This window comes from Salvelinus alpinus, chromosome 16 (genome assembly GCF_045679555.1).
Source record: "Salvelinus alpinus chromosome 16, SLU_Salpinus.1, whole genome shotgun sequence".
In the NCBI taxonomy this organism is placed as follows: domain Eukaryota; kingdom Metazoa; phylum Chordata; class Actinopteri; order Salmoniformes; family Salmonidae; genus Salvelinus; species Salvelinus alpinus.
In genome coordinates, this window is record NC_092101.1 from 26,094,226 (window position 1) to 26,112,302 (window position 18,077).

Sequence of the window (18,077 nt, forward strand, 5' to 3'; positions counted from 1 at the left end):
GCAGTATGGGGACACAATTAGCCAGGCCTGATCAAAGACTCATGGACTGTAATGCACACAAACATTTTATCTTTCTCAGAATTTAGACCAGACTGACAGACAGAGGGACAGACAGACAGAGGGACACAGACAGGATGGATGGACAGACAAAGACAAACAGGCAGACAGGTGGCATAATATTGTAAGAAGATCACAGTAGCAGGACTGTCTGCAGAGGTACTGAGGGGGGGCATCACACAAAAATGAGAACAGAAGGATGGTGAAGGGGAGATAAGAGAAAGAAAATAAGATGCCTAGACAAAGGCAAGTAATGCAAGAGAGAGCTAGCGAGACACAGGGAGCGAGAGGGAGAGATGGATCCTGCCTTCTTATTGACCACCAGCATTGTGCAACATAGTACAAAAATATCTCCTCTGTCCTCCTAAGCACTGAGGACACAAACTGTCACCAGGCTGTCACCAGGCTTCATTAAACAGCTTTAGATGTTCTAGATACTGATGATGAATCCTACCACTTGCCAGCCAGGCAGTCAGTCTGTGACCGATGAAGAGGAATAGATACAGTGTGTGTATAACATGTTAGGAAGATTAATGTGGACAGAAAGCATAACTCTCTACATAGACTACTAGAAATTACATCATCAGAGAAATAATCTCAAATGGGCAGACACATGCCATAGAAATAAAGGCATTTAAAATCCTAGTATAGAGTGCCTTGCCTCTTCTCTTTCTGTACAATCAATCAAATGTATTTATAAAGCCCTTTTTACATCAGCCGATGTCACAAAGTGCTATACAGAAACCCAGCCTAAAACCCCAAACAGCAAGCAATTACATTCTGTTACATTCTAGACCTCAACATAACCAAATAGTACTTAGTTCTACTTTTTTTTTTTTATATTCTGCACTGTATACACAATGCACTCCACTCTACCCTTTTCTTCTAGCCTACATTCAGTCACAACAACCTTCACCAGAGTAGTTTGGATGATATAGTGCATCACACAGACAGGGTGAGAGGAGGACAGATGTGTCACCCTGAGTCAATTATACAGAGAGACCAGCCCTCCAATCATAGCTATTGGTTTAGATTAGTCAGGGGTATTGGTGTAAAGTACTTAAGTAAAAATACTTTACAGTACCACTTAAGTAGTTTTTTGGGGTATCTGTACTTGACCCTACTATTTATATTTTTTGACAACTTTGACTTCACTACATTCCTAAAGAAAATAATGTACTTTTTACCTGACCCCAAAAGTACTCATTACATTTTGATTACTTAGCAGGACAGGAAAATGGTCCAATTCAGCACTTTTCAAGAAAACACGTGGTCATCTTTACTGCCTCTGATCTGGCAGACTCACTAAACACGAATGCATCTTTTGTAATGACGTCTGAGTGTTGTAGTGTGCCCCTGGCTATACGTACATTTTAAAAACAAGAAAATGGTGCCGTCTGCTTTGCTTAATATAAGGAATTTGAAATTATTTATACATTTACTTTTGATACTTAAGTATATTTAGAACCAAATACTTTTACTCAAGTACTATTTTACTTGAGTGACTGTCTTTTTCCACCAATGGTGAGGGGAATACACAGGCAAGGGGACAGAATAAAGACTTGCTATTGTTGACGTTTCAGCTGCAAAGACTAGCTGGGGCCTGTTGCACAAAAGTAGAATTAAGACATCCGGGATAAATGACTCAGCTGAGCTCAATGAAGCCAAAACATGTGCGTCCAGGCTTAATTGGTTGCACAAAGACCAAGCCAGGATGAACAGACACGGATTCATTAAGCCAGGTGAAACCAATCCTGGATAGGTGCGCGCTCACGGCTCACTCAAATAGACCCCGCCACAGATCACAGATTAACTGATTTACCATGGCAACTAGAGCCGCGTACTTTTCCCCGTCGGAAGCACAAATCCTCATGGAGGCATACGAGGAGGTAAAAGATATAATTAAGAAGAAAGGCAACACCGCCACAGTGATAAAGCAAAGAGAAAAAGCGTGGCAAAGTATTGCAGACCGCCTGAATGCGTAAGTAGTGCACAATTACACACTCACCGCTCCGCTGAAACATCACAATTACAATTCAAATATTTAATTCACATCTCCAAAAATGCAGTTGTACTGTAATTATGAAACGGTTAAATTTTTAATTGAAATGCACTGCAGATATGAGTGAAATTGTGTAAAGTAACTCCATCACACTGTATAAAGCTATGATAAATTTTTTGATATTTTTACTGAAAACAAGACAAAAATACCAAGTAATTTTTTGCAGTGTGACTCCATTAAATGTGTGTGTGTGTGTGTGTGTGTGTGTGTGTGTGTAGATTAAACATGAACGGGCCAAAACGGACATGGCAGCAGGTCAAAATCAAATACAAGAACATTCTGCAGAATGGTATGGTCCCTGACTAATATTTAACAAAGCACAAGCATATATTGTACCCAGAAGGTGCCTGCTCACACATTGTCTGTACTGTTTTAGCAGTGAAAAAGAATACCCACAGACAAGGCACGGGTGGTGGGTCACCAAAGGCTGACCTTACCCCAGCAGAGGACATGGCCTTGGAGCTAAATAAAGGCAGGCCCGTCTTAGAGGGGATCCCTGGGGGGAAAGAGACGAGCATAGGTTCCTCCCAAGATGCCACCCGCTTCATTCAAGGTATGTCCTTCCATCTCTACATGGGATACAACCACATTCATATTGAATCAATTTGGACTGTCTGACTTTGGTTTACCTATTGCCTTGCAGTGTCTGGCAGCACTGTGTTCCTGAGCCACCAGCACAAGCACCAGACGATGCTGATCCAGTGAGTACTCCATCAAAGGCATACTGTAGGCCTGGCATGTCTTGTCTACTAGCTTCAATATGAATCCGATTAAATGTAATAGGGTGAAGGCCCCAGTGCAGCAGCAACAGCACATGATGGAGACGATGATGAGGAGGAGACCATCTCTCTGGATTCCAGAAGGCATGAGGTATCATGTTAAGACTGTGAAAGTACTATTTACTCTACAATGGTGAGGAGTCCTCATCAAAATCAAAAAATCTAATTTCTTTTACAGGACCCAGATGCTATACAGTGGGAAAACCAGCCTGGCAACATAGTGCGTATTAATAAAAGGACACCACATCCTGCCAAATTCCAGCTGCGCTAATTGTATTGTGTTCACAGAGCTCACAAGCTATCAGAAAGTTGTATGGCAACCACCTCCGGCGCCAAATAGAACTGGCAGACATAGACATTCAGTACAAGAAGAAAAAGATGGAAAATCTTGCACTGGAGTCCGAAATAAAAAAGAGGACAATTAGGAAACTGGACCTTGAAATAAAAAAACTTGAGAGGGAGGTGAGATATGCCTTCAATGTACACTGTATGCTAACTGTAACACAAATGTATTAATCATTATTTTTCTTTCCTCCCCCAGCTCCAAGAAGATGACACAGCTCAAAATAAAAATTAGGTATATTCTCGTAAAGTCAAGTGAGCCATGACATATGAGCTCTTATTGTGAGCACACAGGACGGTGGCATCTTTCTAAGGTTTTTTTTATTTTCCCAGCAATCAGTACAACCAAGTCATCGTTATAAGGCATCGCCCTCTTTTGCCCACCCCCCCAGCACCAGGTGTGGCCACTAGCCTATATGAAGGCCCAAAATTGTGTGTTCCTTTCTGCTCTGACAATGGCATGCCCATTCGTGCGAGATGTGGTGGATGAAGAAGCACTTGTGCTGAGGAGAGCCTTCAGGCGAGAAAGGGTCTTCAGGGACCGGTTGGACCCACTGGCCTTCCCTGATGACCATCTATATGAAAGATACAGGTTTTCTGCAGATGGCATCAGGTATCTATGCAGACTACTGGGTCCCAGGATTAAGCACCGCACTGCACGGAGCCATGCACTGAGTGTGGAGCAAATGGTTTGTGTGGCCTTGCGCTTTTTTGCTAGTGGAGCCTTCCTGTACTCAGTGGGGGATGCAGAACAGCTGAACAAGGCCACAATTTGCCGCACAATAAGGAGTGTGTGTCTGGCTATCAAAGCATTAGCAGATGTCTTCATCTCCTTCCCTGGCCACAGAAGACTCTGTGACATCAAAGAGGAGTTCTATAGGATTGCAGGTAAGAGGATCTACAAATTACAGGACAACTGTTAACACATAGTAGGATACTCATTACTTTGTGTGACAGGTTTCCCCAATGTCATTGGTGCAGTGGACTGCACACACATAAGGATAAAAGCCCCCTCAGGTGCCCATGAGGCCGATTTTGTGAATAGGAAATCCTTTCACAGCATTAATGTTCAGGTGAACATAACTTTTTGATATTGTCCATTGACGAACACTCTGCATTGCCAGTGATGTGCATTGATTGGTGTAATATTCCTCATCTTATGATTTCAGATGGTCTGCAATGCTGACTGTGTGATCAGCAATGTTGTGGCAAAATGGCCTGGCTCAGTCCATGACTCCAGAATCTTTCGGGCCTCTGAAATCTATCAGTGCCTATCACAAGGTAAGCCACACAACCCCTATTTATAACCATCATGGCTGTGTCAAGAATATCACTGTGTTTATGAGGTAGTAATGATGAGATTTTGTGTTGACAGGTGAATTCTCTGGTGTGTTGCTGGGAGACAGGGGGTATGGCTGCCAGCCTTTTCTCCTGACACCTTTCACAGACCCCCAGGAAGCACAGCAGGCCTACAACCATGCCCATGCCAGGACCAGGGCCAGAGTTGAAATGACCTTTGGCCTCCTGAAGGCACGCTTTCACTGCCTTCACAAATTAAGGGTCAGCCCTGTTAGGGCATGTGATATTACTGTGGCTTGTGCTGTCCTCCACAATGTGGCCTGCCTGAGGAAGGAGAGGGCCCCCAGAGTGCCACCAGCCATGGACTGGGACAATCCGGCAATCTTCCCTGATGACGACAGTGGTCGGCTGCTGAGGGACCAATATGTGTTGAATTATTTTAGTTAGTATGTGTGCTTTCAATTTTGGTTAAATATGTCCTGCGGTGGCAGAGGAATTTGGGTTTTTTTGGGTTCGTTTTTTGACGAATTTGGCCTCTTATGATGTTTGTGCGGTATACTGTGTGTAATACAAGGCTGCAGGGAGGCTACTGCATCCATTCATTTGTCTGTTCAGTTGATGTGTATGGATTTGTCCTGCATTTATTTTAGTGTGCAGACATGCAGGGTGTGTTATATACAGACCTTTGAATGTGTATGTATCATTTTGTATAATATGCTTGGATTCTGTGCTTTCCATCTTGTAGAGTCACTGTGACTTCAGTTTCGAAAGGAGCTGATGGTTTACCTGCTTTGTTTTGTCCTTATTCAATAAAGGAACATAATGTTACACATTGTGTTTTTATATTCATATGGAATGTGTATTTGTTTATATGACAGAGTACTAGGGCCACACTGAAGAAAAAGGATAAAGTCATACATTTATGAGGCTGGTTCTTTCTGCAGAAAAGCTACATATTGTTTTTACAGTTTTGATACTTATGACAATGTGATACTTAATATTCTGGCACATCAGCATGTCTTTGTTTATGAAACCATACTGAAGTACAATTTCACGAAATGCCCCACATCTGTCATTTTAACAACTGTCCTCCTTTAAAACAACTGGTTACAATATTATGACTTGTGTTTTTTTCCCCTCTGTGGCCCTAATATTCTATCATTTTATATATAGCCTTATAGTCTATGGGAAACTGTAAATTATCTAATGATAGCAACATCATCTAAAAATCATTTTTTATCCAAAATCATTGAAATTAATGATCACAAACGTTTAAATAATAACAGTGGGTCTAGTTATATGTGATAACAATGTATAGTGAGCAGTGAAATAACTATTGGTTTCCATTTGTGGTGACTGCTGACTGACATTAGGGATGAGATTAAATAGATCCTGGAATTTAGCCTGGTCTGGAGCAGGCTAGCTCCACAGAATAAATCTCCATGGTAATTTATACCATAACATATCCTCCTGCCCCCTATCCATCTTTAGTGCAACCGGATTACGGATCAATTGAGCCAGGATCACCAAGATATCCTGGCTTAATCCCTTATCCTAGTTTTGTGCAACAGGCCCCTGGTCTCATTCAGTGCAAAGACAAAAAACAACTTGTTTGTTACACCACGGTTAGCTGATAAACTCATGTCATGATACTGTATATGTGGAAAGCTATACCCCCTACCATTATAACTACCCCATTGAAAATATATTCTTGAAAAACACGTCTGGCTACACACATCTGATATTTTGAGTATACTTGTTTGATTGGTGAATTTGTCCATAGATTAAGATTCTTACCTTTTCCACGTTTTCCACTGTGAAGTCGTGGGCATCTGGCGTGGTTGTTATTCTCCCCGATGTCTCCATGTTAGCCCAACCAGTCTGTCTGTCAATAAAAGGCGGAGCCGCTTCTTTAGCTAGCTAGCTGTCTGGCTAGCTTGTTAACGAGCTACAGAACGTGGCACTAGTCAATTGTCTGTAACCACGATTTAGATGACTGGCTCTTCTGTGTTAAGTAAATAATTTCAGCTTCCGAAGCTAAACCTTGTTAGCTGACCGGCCTCTGTGGGCCCCGATTATTCTGTATGTCTGGGGACAAGCTAGCTAGCAAAGCATCTTGTTACCCTCTTGAAAATGTGTCTGTAAAGACAACCTACGGAGGTAGTTAAACCTACCGTTTTAATTCATATCCAAACCAGCGTTGGCATTAGAATTGTGTGTTACTTGTTACTGGCTAAATATCCAGTATATTGTCTCTGTCTTTGCTACGACGGTAGAAATAATGCAGATGCTGCCAGTTCCCAGCTACCGACTTCAGCCTCTGTAACGTCACTGGCCCCACAGCCAATGAGAAGCTATTATGCCACTTATCTTTCCCTCTGCCACTGCCCTGCTTTCAAAGCAGTGATCGTTTTATAAAGACAAATTATGAGGCATTAAAATTGTATGAAAATCTTTCATGGTATATGTTTCACGTATGTTCCAGTCTTGAATTTTAAAGTCTATAGTAGTGATATACATTTGCATTGCCCTATGCAGAGCCATATATTTCACTCTTATGGTATTCAACATCATGGATGTTTTGCATTTATTTCCTAACAATACATAGGCAAGATAGACTACCTAAATGTTGATGAAACGGTGACAGAAATTCACTCTATCTGACGTTGCTTGCACGTGGCAAGACGAGAGGGGTAAAGTCTATGGATTCTCGTCGCTTTGTAGATTGGTTTACAGTGCAATAGGGCCTCTTGGTGGCTGTTTGAAAACATTGCATACATTTTTATTACAGTAAAACGCCCTGTTATGTCATAGCCAGTTATGTCCGTTGATGACAGGACAGTAGTCTTCAATTTCCTTGGTGGGAAATGCAATTTAGTTGATCAATATAATATTTTTTAGATATGATTTGTCAATATGACTATATTTCTTGTCAGTTGAAAGAGACAAACGAAATAAACAATTTTCTTTCCAGAGAGCCAACAAATGCAAATGTTCCTAAAAATTAGTAAAACAAAGTTTTGTATATTGGGCTTATTTTCTTAGAACATTATGTAGAACAGACATGCCTCTGCCATTTTTCTCCTCTGCACCATATGAGGGGTGCATCCTTTATAGAGAAAATCATGTCCTCTATTTCTGTCACAGACTGTATGATAAATCTGCTGTATGAGTTGTAATTTCAGGGCGTCTCTGTGCCCCTTCCTGGTTCTCCTCCCTCACGCCCCTTCTATTGGCACTTGTGTCACTGGTAGTGATGGTTCAGCGATGACACTCCTCTTTCTGACCAAAGGCTAATAGGAAAATCAGTCTATTTGGCTTGGATCTCTTTACGTTGTGTGTTCGTCAGACTGCCGAGGAACAGGGGCTAGAACTAGTGAGTCAGCAGCGAAGGAGACCCAACTATAACTGCGTTAAACACGTGGCACTTTGTATTCGCTTAGGAGAATACTTTGTATTCGTGCACTTCGGAGACTCGTCAAGCAAGATACTGTAGCTCACTCCTGCTCTCCACAGGGCCGCCGCGCAAACAGTTATTTATAGTTAGGAGGCCACAGAGAACTAACTACAATAGACCTCTGCGAAGAGGACGAGACGGCATCCGTGTTCTAATAGTTACTGTTATATCATAGGAGAGAGCGATGGAAACCAAAATACTCGTCGCTCTGTGCGCTCTGATCCTCAGCTTGGGTTCGAATGTAGAAGGTAAGAAGCTCTGGGATTCGCACTTCTGTGTTTTCTTTCGCAGTTTCAGGGGTTGTTAGAATAAATACACACAGAATGCATTGTAGTCCTGGCAATCAGATCCTTTTTAGTTTTTTAATCGTGCGCATGATGGATAAGTTGTGGCCTGTTTGAATAAGCAAAAAGGCCATGTGATTTATTTGCTGTATGTCGAAGTCATTGTGTCTGTAGGTTTATAATACAGTTATGCCTCTAGCAGTTATTTCAGTCAATTTATTTTTCCTCTTCTCGCTATCTTTCTGTCATCCCTGCTACTGCTTACCTCTTGAGGTAAATACTAAATTGCCATTTCAAATCCACCTTTACATTTTCATCATGTTATTCTTTGCTCTCTCTCTCTTTCTCAAACCTCTGCGTATCCTATATTTGTTCTCTTTGTTTAATTTGATGGTCTGCTCTGTCTCTCACATTATTAGTTAACATTTCACAGTGATAGTGAAGAAGTAGGTGTGTGTGAGAGATGCAGACAGTCTATGCCTAGGTTATGACACTGTTAACGAGTGGTAGGCCTACCATGATAATTGTAACTCCCTCTGAATCAGTTAGTGAGCCATACCAGCCACTAAAAGTCGTCTTGTTGGTGTGCTACAATGAACAAAGATTTTATTCACAAACAGTTCAGCATATACAGTAGTTCTCACACACAATTAGCTGTTTTTAGATATTTCTATTGATCAGTTTTTATTGTTCAGAATAATGACTGTCTGTTTAACTGTAATCAGTCTAGGGTTTCTTTATCTCACACACATATACACACACACACACACACACACACACACACACACACACACACACACACACACACACACACACACACACACACACACACACACACACAGGGTCATCTTCTGAGGACAAGCATGGGGGTTGTAGGGTTGGACCCTGGTTCCATGGTGTGGGTGTTATATCTTTGTGCACATTATAGATAATGTAACGGTTGTTCTCTCTATGGTGCAGATGAAGGAAAGGGGAAAGGATGCTGCCTTAATCCAGTGTTCCTCAAACCTTTCCTACAAGGAGGGCCCACAGCATTGCACATTTCTGTTCCAGCCCAGCAGTAACACACCTGATTCAACTAATCAAAGGCAAACAGGTGTTAGTGCTGGGCTGGAACTAAAATGAGCAACCACGGCCCCTGGGTGTACCCCAGGACACTTGTCGAGTGCAAAATTATGCACATTTAGGCCGAAATCAGTGCCTGACCACAACTCGAACTGTGGTCTAGGGTTGCAAGGCAAGCACTCTATCCTATTGTACCAAGGATTTCTAAAATGTTGTGTTTCCAATATACATAGTCTGTCTGTGTGTGTGTGTGTGTGTGTGTGTGTGTGTGTGTGTGTGTGTGTGTGTGTGTGTGTGTGTGTGTGTGTGTGTGCACTCAGTAGGAGGGGCTGAGTAGGCTTTGGAACAATCACAGTTATTTATAGTTCAGAACAAACATTTATGTGCCTGCCACACTCTTAGCTGTGTTCTGGCCAGCTCCCTCTGTCTCTCCCTTTTGTCTCCCTCTCCTAGACAGCAATGAAGCCAGCCCAAAACTAAAGTCGCATATCGCTTATCTAATACAGAGACAGCACAGGCCTTAGTGTTTAAAAAAAGTACAGAGCACTTATTGCTGCAGTATTAGCTCCTCCTCCTCCTCCTCCATACTTCTACCTGATCTCAGCTCCTCACTCACACTCCATTTCTCTTACAACTCTGCCTTTCACCTCTCCCTCCCATCTCTCTCTCCCTTTCTGACCCCTCCATCCTTCTTTTTGCCATCTCACATTCTCTCTCTATATATTCTCACCCCTCTCTCTCTCTTTCTCTCTCTCTCTCTGTCTCTCTTTCTGACTCTCAATTCTACTTAGCAGAGTGTATAGTCTTCAGTGGCTAAGTAAGGACAGGGAAACACAGGTTGACATTTGAAAATGTTTTATTAATTGCAGCACGATGCTGTCACAAGGTCTTCAAGCTGGAATTAAAATGAACTTGGAAATAGCATAGAGTCACAGGATGGCATTTGCTGCTGCTCGTAAATGAGTGTGGAAACTCAGTCAGTTGAATGTCAAAGCCTGGAGTTGGCTGTATATGCTGTCAACTAAAGTGACATCCAGTAATCTTCTAGTCTATAGTCATGTAGTCAACTGACATTTTTCTACCAAGCTTGGTTAGATTAAATTGTAGTAGAGGAGAGGAGGTGATGAGGATTGAGGAGAGGAGAAGTAGAGAAAAGGGGGGAGAGGAGCGGAGATGAGAGGAGAGGCTACACAGAGGCCAAACCAGGGCAAAAACCGAAACCTGAATAAGGATTTCTGAAAAGGCCACTGTTGCACACAATGTTTCCTTTGCTATATTCCATGTGAACTCTGACATTTACATTTTTAATCTGAGTATATACAGATTTTTCAGATGTTTCTTTTTTATACAGGGTCTTAGGAGGATTGTGTGTTTGTAAATAAGTGGCCTATTTCAGTGAGCAGCATTGTCATATTCTTGTTATTCTGATTGTCCCTAGATTTGTATAGCCTAAATATGGTTCTAGAAAACAACCACAGTATAGCTTCTCACACAGATACACACCCAGTGCTAAAAGGAAAACTGCTAGCAGAGAAATGGTTGGCTGTTCTTTCAGACATAAGGGTCAAGTTATTTCCCCAGGTACATGCTGTATCGCCCTGAGTGTGTGTGTGTGACTGCGGAGTGTGTATGTGTGTGTTCATGTGTGTGACCCTGTAACGCATGAAAAGGGGAAAGTGTTTCTCTATGGCAAACAGTGGTTCCCTTCATAACTCCCCAGACCCCTCCAGACACAACACACACACACACACACCCTCCCCCCACAGCTTGACCTGAGCAGCCCTAACAGAAATGAGGCAGGGGAACAGGGCCAGTATTGTACAGCCACTCACTTTTCACACACTGGTATGTGTACGTTCGTGTGTGTGCATGGTCTTTTATAGCTATGTCAAAAGTTTGTGTGTACATGCATGGGCTTTCTTGCCATCAGCATGTTGTGTGCACGTCACTGTGTGTTTGTTTGTGTGTGTTGAGCTGTGTGAGTGATGGAGAGGGGAATAAGAGGCTCCACGTCACTGTGTCACTGGCTTGTAATGGCATTAGACTGGTATTCTGGACTTTATCAGATGGAGGAGGCGTGTGAGAGAGCTAGGTGGAGGGAGTGTGAGAAGGAAAGAGGGTAAGGAGGAGAGGAATAGATAGATGGAAATGAGGACGAGGGAAGGACAGACAGAGGAGAAGAGAGACAGACAGATAGCACATGTGACCTTTCTGGCTGCAATAAAACTCTGTTGAACCGTGTATACAGCATGACAACAGGCATGACACAAAGCTAAAAATGTCCCATTTACATCAGCACGATTCTGCAGTTCTTTTGGAACTAATGCTCCCTAATGGTTCAACACTAACATGTCGTTACAGACCTGGGGTTTTTCATCTGGTGGGTCACCATGCAAAAAACAACTACAATGTTTTTGGTACCAATGCTGACAGTGACTAAACCTACCTGATTACTATGGTGAGCCTGTTGAGACTAGAGATTGTTTAGGCAGGGCAAGAGAGATTGAACACGAACAAGAGAGATTAGTGAATCTAAGTATCTAATCTGATGCTCATCTTCTTAAATTAAGGGCGGCAGCGTAGCCTAGTGGTTAGAGCATTGGACTAGTAACTGAAAGGTTGCAAGCTCGAATCCCTGAGCTGACAAGGTACAAATCTGTCGTTCTGCCCCTGAACAAGGCAGTTAACCCACTGTTCCTAGGCTGTCATTGAAAATAAGAATTTGTTCTTAAATGACTTGCCTAGTTAAAGGTTACTGCTTGGCTATTGTATGGGTTCCAAATGTCAGCTCACTTTGGATCAAGCTTTCCTTAATTGCATAGGAATTGTGTTGTTTAACAGATAGCAATAGACAGTCACAGATAGTGGTGTTTGAATATGCATATTTTACGTGATGTCAGTCCTTTAAAAGGAATCCAATTCTCAGCATGTCCCCTATGTCTCCTCCTTAGCAGACATAGACCAGAGTTGAATAATACATGTTACATCTGTATTCTGCCTCACCATCTATTCCAGTAGACCATCTATCCTCTCTGTCTACACTTCTTTAAAAATAGAGCAGCCTCCCCTTCTCAGGAGGAGTTGGAAGAAATTATCCTAACTGGTCCTGAAGGGATCTAATAGATCTGTCATTCTTCTGGAAAACAAGGACTATCTGACGGAAGAAAGGCATCATTCACAGATTGGCTTATTTCAGAGATCATGAAAATACTATTTGATGACTTTCCTTACGTCATTCCTTATTGTGCACTGCTTCAGCAACACACTCATATTAACTGAACGTCAAAATGTCACCCTGATTGTCTCTCTTCTCCAGGCCAGGACCCTGGTGCTCACTCCTCTCCCTCAGACGGACCTCTGACCCTAGGTATGTCCGGGGCTGTTCAGGCACCCCTCCCTGGAGGTTCTCCCTCTCCTCCAGGCTCTCTGTCCCTCCCCAGCACAGACTCCCCAAAGCCAGCCAGCAACCTCACTGATGGAGGGCTCTCCAACAACAACAGCAGCAACAGCAGCAATAGCAGTAGCAACGACACAGCAGTCGTAGTGGTAAAAGAGGTCCCAGGTAAATGTACTGTACAAGATAAAAAATAGAATGAATGGAATTGTATTGGTTCGGAGGACTACTTTATTATTTAATCAAATAAAATTTCAAATTTGACATTTAAACATATAATTTGTTTAAGATAAATGGTTGAGCTTGTTCTCAGTCTATTTAGTGCCATGCCACCTTAGATCAAGCCACAACATAGTCAGACACAGCACAAGCAGAGTGGAGAGCTGTGACTGGGCTGAGGTGATGACACACACATACACACACACACACACACACACACACACACACACACACACACACACACACACACACACACGCACACACACACACACACTAGAAGACAGAACATGGTCCTTAAAAGGAGGATACTGTTGGGTTTACTAACTAGAGCACAAAGAGAGACATGAGATAGACAGAAGAGGGATAAATTAAGGGGAAAAACAAGATCATGAGAGAATTAACAGCAAGAAACAGTGTTGTTAGGCATACAGGAAGAGGGCAGAGTGTAGAACTAGAGGGGGGTGGAAGAGGAGGAGGAGGAGAGATGCGCTGTGATTAAATGCAGTGTGATTTCACACAGAAAGGTGAGAAAGTTTGGAGCCTGACACACGCAAACACACGCGCACACACACACACACACACACACACACACACACACATTGGCTCATTGCAAACATACACCCCCACCACCTGCACCTCACTCACTCTCTGTATCTGTATCCTCTGGGAGGTTTTACAGGTATATATTATCTCATCACAACACTGCTGCTTGTCTCTCCTCTGTGTCCTCTGGCTGGGAGTTAGAAGATACACTGCTGCTTGTCTCCTCTGTGTCCTCTGGCTGGGAGTTAGAAGATACACTGCTGCTTGTCTCTCCTCTGTGTCCTCTGGCTGGGAGTTAGAAGATACACTGCTGCTTGTCTCTCCTCTGTGTCCTCTGGCTGGGAGTTAGAAGATACACTGCTGCTTGTCTCTCCTCTGTGTCCTCTGGCTGGGAGTTAGAAGATACACTGCTAATTGGAGTGTGTGTGCGTTCAACTGTGTTTTTTGTTGTTGAATGTTTTTTATGCAGATATTGACTGTGACTTTTCACCTATCAATTTATTTTCTAATTGATAAAAAGTTTTGTAAACTTAATACATTAATGGGTCCTTCTTTTCTTTGTGTTGATTTTCCCTTAAAAACCTTTCTTCTTCTCTCTTCTAGCCACCAGTGTGGGGGTCCCTGCCCCCACTCCCATCCCTGAGAAGACCCCTGGCCCAGAGAACCTCACTGAAGAAACCGTACAGCCCTCTGATGCTCCCTCTGACAACCACACTGCCCCTACACACACACCCACAACCACAGTCCTCGTTCACAAACCTTCCACCACCCCCACACACACACCTGTCCACTCCACCACTCCATCCAGCCATGCCCCTCATCCCTCCAAAACTCACTCACCCATCACCACCACTGCTTCCCCAGCCCCTACTAGGCTTGAGACCCACCCAACTAACACCTCCGCTGCCCCCCAGCCCAGCTCAACCCCCAGCCCTAACCCAGATACCTCTAACCCTATCCAGCCTAAACAGCCACTCAGTACCTTTCCCACCACCACTACCACCACCTCTCCCCTAGCTCTACCTACGTCTGAGCCCCAGACCCAGACATCCAGCATCACCCCTCTCCCGGCTTCCACCCCAGCCAGCAGCCCTCCATCTCAGGCTAAAACGCATGCCGACATCCCCTCTCAGCTCAATGTGGTGGAAGGTGAGTAGATGGATTCGTTGTGTATGCGTGTGTGTGTGTTATGTTGCTAGTGTTTTGTTATTTGTTATCAAACAGCAGCAACCACAGTATTATATACTATGATCTCTCTGGCGTATAAAGGGGGGAGACATCCAACCCCGGTCTAATAAAACCACACACACTAAACCTAAACGGTCCAGTTGTCAGTCCCATGACTGGCTCTGTCTCTTGCCAGACAGAGAGATGATTGTGGGGTGGTGGTGCTGATAGTACCCTTAAATGTTTAGGAGGGAGTGTGTGTGGGGGGGGCAGACTTGTGCAGGGAAACAAAGAACAGCATAGCTTTTGTTGGGATGCCAGTTCATTGCTGGGTGCGTCAGTTTAGTCCTATGCCCAGAAAGCCCCGGGCTTGCTCGCTCTCTCTGTCACTACCCTACAATCAAGTCTGTCTTATTCTCTTTGTAAGACATCCTGTTAATAGCTTGTGTTTATATTTTATAATATGATATATTTAATATTTTAATATATTATGTTATATATCACAGGAGGCTGCTGAGGGGAGGACGGATCATAATAATGGCTGGAACGGAGCAAATGGAATGGCATCAAACGCATGGAAACCGTGTGTTTGATGTTTTGGATACCATTCCACTAGAGCCATTACCACAAGTCCGTCCTCCCCAATTAAGTTGCCACCAACCTCCCGTGGTATATATATATAGTATAATATGTTCCCCTCACCCGAGCAGGGGAACCAGTGTTCCATAGTGGTGGACCTGCCCTGGACCCTCTCCTAGCTGGACTAGTGTCAGTCTTCATCGTCACTGCAGCCATCATCACCCTGCTCCTCTTCATCAAACTGCGACGACGGGACCAGCGGCCTGAGTTCCGCAGGCTCCAGGACCTGCCTATGGTGAGACAATGGAACACAAGTGGTTAGGTGAAGAGACAGTGTAACGCTTAACATTAATGAGACCTGAAGACTTGCGTAAGCGTCACTCTTCTTTTGTGAGCTATTACACTAAGTAGCCATTGTTAGCATTAGCGTTTACTTCAATCAGCACCTGTCATCTTGACCAGCGCTCACCATTTACTCCTGTTCCTGCTGACATCCTGTTGTGTTTTCCCCTGTTTAGGATGATATGATGGAGGATACTCCCCTGTCCATGTACAGCTACTGATGATGATGGAGAACACAGTCTGACCTGATGGAACAGCCAGACCCCCACAGACCTTCTCCCTCTGAACTGGGGCTGCGTCTCTATAGTCCAAACTGGCCTTCTCTCCTTGTCCCCTGTCCTCATATCCTTTCTTTTATCCGCACTGACATGAGACGTGGACTGGTGAAAGCTAGTTGCTGATAGGCATCCTCCATATTGCTTTTATCGACCCTGTGTTTTCAAATCAGTGCAGATGGAGGAGATGAGGAGAGGGAGGCGCCATTTTAGACCATTGAGATGCATCCCTGGCTTTCCCTCACCACCTTTGTGTCTCTGTGAGCAACAGGGGGTTTCTGTATGAGTGTGAACAGCTCTTTTCCTGGTCTATGTGGATCCGAAGTTCCATCAGCAGCATTCCCACTTTTACATTCTATATTCTAGGGTGCACTCTGTCAGCTGTGTTTTGGTTGAGTGTTCGGTAACGAGGGATCCTCTCTTTCATCACTAGTTAGAGCCTGGTAGGCTACTTGTGCCTGGCTATATAGTGTTGTACAGTACGGTTGCACTTTACGTTACAGAGGACATGTATGTGTGTGTGTGTGTGTGTGTGTGTGTCTGTGTCTGTGTGTCTGCATGGTTGAGCGAGCATGCACGCGCGGATGGGAGGGTGGGGGTGTGTGGTTTGGGGTATTTAAGTTGAGCGTTTCCATGGAAACTAGTTCCTCTCTAAAGATCCTGCTTGTTATTGTTCATTTTGTTTCTCTATTGGGAGTCTGGTGGTTTTAGTTCATTGGGCTAACACAGCCTTGTGGCCTGCAGACAACCTGGGTTCAAACCTGGTCAGACACACTTTTAAGGGAGGAGGTTGTCTCTCTGAGTATCATTAGTACATTTATCTTTATATAAAGCCTGAAATGGACTCTTCCTCCCCACTAGAGCTATTTACAGAGTACAATACAGAGGAAACCATCCTCGATGGCGGCTCAATACATTCCATGCTTGTTAGAATTCTACATTTCAAAGCAGGTGTTGTGAACTATAAGGCTGGTTTGTCTGTTACTGTAGTTCTCACAGCCAGGCCCAGACCTATGTTCTAACATGTCTTAGTAAGGAAGAGCCTTGGGCAGATTCAGCAGCAGTGTTTCCAACTGAATTTGGCCAGTTGTCTTTCAATACAATTCATTCATTGGTTTAATCATGTAGCTACTTGACATGAGGGTAACTTGTTGCCCAAGTCAGTCAGTGCTAGCCGCTACCATTAGCATGCAGTCCATTAACTGTCTCAAGGGAAGGGAACTCTGATAAACTACTCCATGAACACAGACATTGTAAATGTATAGCACGAGGTCAGAGAGAGAAACTCTTTAATGTAAGGCGTTTGTGACATAATGAGCATAATGCTCCATTGATGTGAGGGGAATGCAGTCTGTGTGTTAGTCTGCGTGTGTTAGACACACAGGAGATAAGAACACCCCCAACCTCTATTGGGGAGACTTGAGTTGAAGCCATAGGCCTGTATTGGAGACAGTATATATGGCACAGACAGTGGAGTATGGCACAGACAAGGGGGTATGGCACAAAGCAGGATCAAAGAGTTAGCCAGCTAAATTTCATAATATTCTGAATTAACTTTACATTCCAATTTATAAAGAAAGGTAGACTTGAAATCAAACGACATGGTATAATTGACATTTTTAAACAAATTGGAAAAGCAGTAGTTATGTCTATTTCTGAATGTTTGTCACAGTTAGCTGATTTAGGGCTAGATTAAATCCAGACTGCTGAAGATACGCGTTATAGCGCGATTGAAATGTAAAGGTCATTTCCAATTGAGCCGACATATGCTGCGTTTACCGTGAATGCAGTCTCCATGAATGCAGAACCATTGCCTTTAAATTTCAATCACGCTATAGTGTGGATCTTCCACGGTCCGGATTTAATCTAGGCTTTAGTGTTCCTGCTTGAGCTACCAGATTAGTTTGTTGCAGACTGACGTTTGTTGTCTTGCCAGTTATCTGCATCAACAGGACTTAAGTCAGAGTTGAAACAGAGTGGTTCTATTTGACTCCATGTGGAGTGGAATGGTAGTTCATTTGCACCCATGTATTAGTAGTTCCTTATATGAAGTGCCAAAAAGTTAACTGGTTGTATTATAAGGTTGATATGTTTTACTGTTTGACGTGGATTCTGGAGTGATGATGTTTTTTGATTAAAGATATGAAACCATCCTCGTTCCTGTCTCTCATTACAGATCTTGGTTGTTGGGCTGCGGTGGCTGACGCACGCAC

The 18,077-nt window shown here is 43.4% G+C and overlaps 3 protein-coding genes across 8 annotated transcripts in view; 2 read left to right on the top strand and 1 right to left on the bottom strand.

Annotated features, from left to right (window-relative positions):
* The window catches only part of ipo13b (importin 13b), a 49,783-nt gene extending 42,938 nt beyond the window's left edge, over positions 1-6,845 (bottom strand). For both annotated transcript variants that reach the window (XR_011668323.1, XM_071345633.1), the window contains exon 1: positions 6,337-6,845. Coding sequence is in view for 1 of the 2 variants with exons in the window: in XM_071345633.1 (XP_071201734.1) it covers positions 6,337-6,405 (69 nt within the window). In the remaining variant the exon portion in view is untranslated. The remainder of the gene's footprint in view (positions 1-6,336) is intronic.
* Positions 1,650-5,388, top strand: LOC139541223 (putative nuclease HARBI1). 4 transcript variants are annotated; one of them, XM_071345630.1, is made up of 9 exons: positions 1,650-2,672; positions 2,763-2,820; positions 2,903-2,989; positions 3,077-3,360; positions 3,440-3,475; positions 3,574-4,128; positions 4,198-4,313; positions 4,410-4,521; positions 4,616-5,388. In XM_071345630.1, exons 6-9 carry the CDS (start codon positions 3,657-3,659, stop codon positions 4,984-4,986), a joined length of 1,071 nt encoding a protein of 356 aa, XP_071201731.1. In that variant the 5' UTR covers positions 1,650-2,672; positions 2,763-2,820; positions 2,903-2,989; positions 3,077-3,360; positions 3,440-3,475; positions 3,574-3,656; the 3' UTR covers positions 4,987-5,388. The 4 variants fall into 4 exon arrangements, with proteins under 4 accessions (XP_071201731.1, XP_071201733.1, XP_071201732.1 ...); XM_071345632.1 differs by having other exon boundaries at positions 3,077-3,118; positions 3,187-3,360; positions 3,440-4,128; XM_071345631.1 differs by having other exon boundaries at positions 1,650-2,408; positions 2,496-2,672; positions 3,440-4,128.
* Positions 6,846-7,770: 925 nt separating the features above from the next.
* On the top strand, positions 7,771-18,016 carry LOC139541226 (putative uncharacterized protein DDB_G0290521). Of its 2 annotated transcripts, none has more exons than XM_071345635.1 (5): positions 7,771-8,244; positions 12,662-12,712; positions 14,105-14,650; positions 15,379-15,542; positions 15,766-18,016. In XM_071345635.1, exons 1-5 carry the CDS (start codon positions 8,181-8,183, stop codon positions 15,808-15,810), a joined length of 870 nt encoding a protein of 289 aa, XP_071201736.1. In that variant the 5' UTR covers positions 7,771-8,180; the 3' UTR covers positions 15,811-18,016. The 2 variants fall into 2 exon arrangements, with proteins under 2 accessions (XP_071201736.1, XP_071201735.1); XM_071345634.1 differs by having other exon boundaries at positions 7,772-8,244; positions 12,662-12,907.
* Positions 18,017-18,077: the final 61 nt, after the last annotated feature.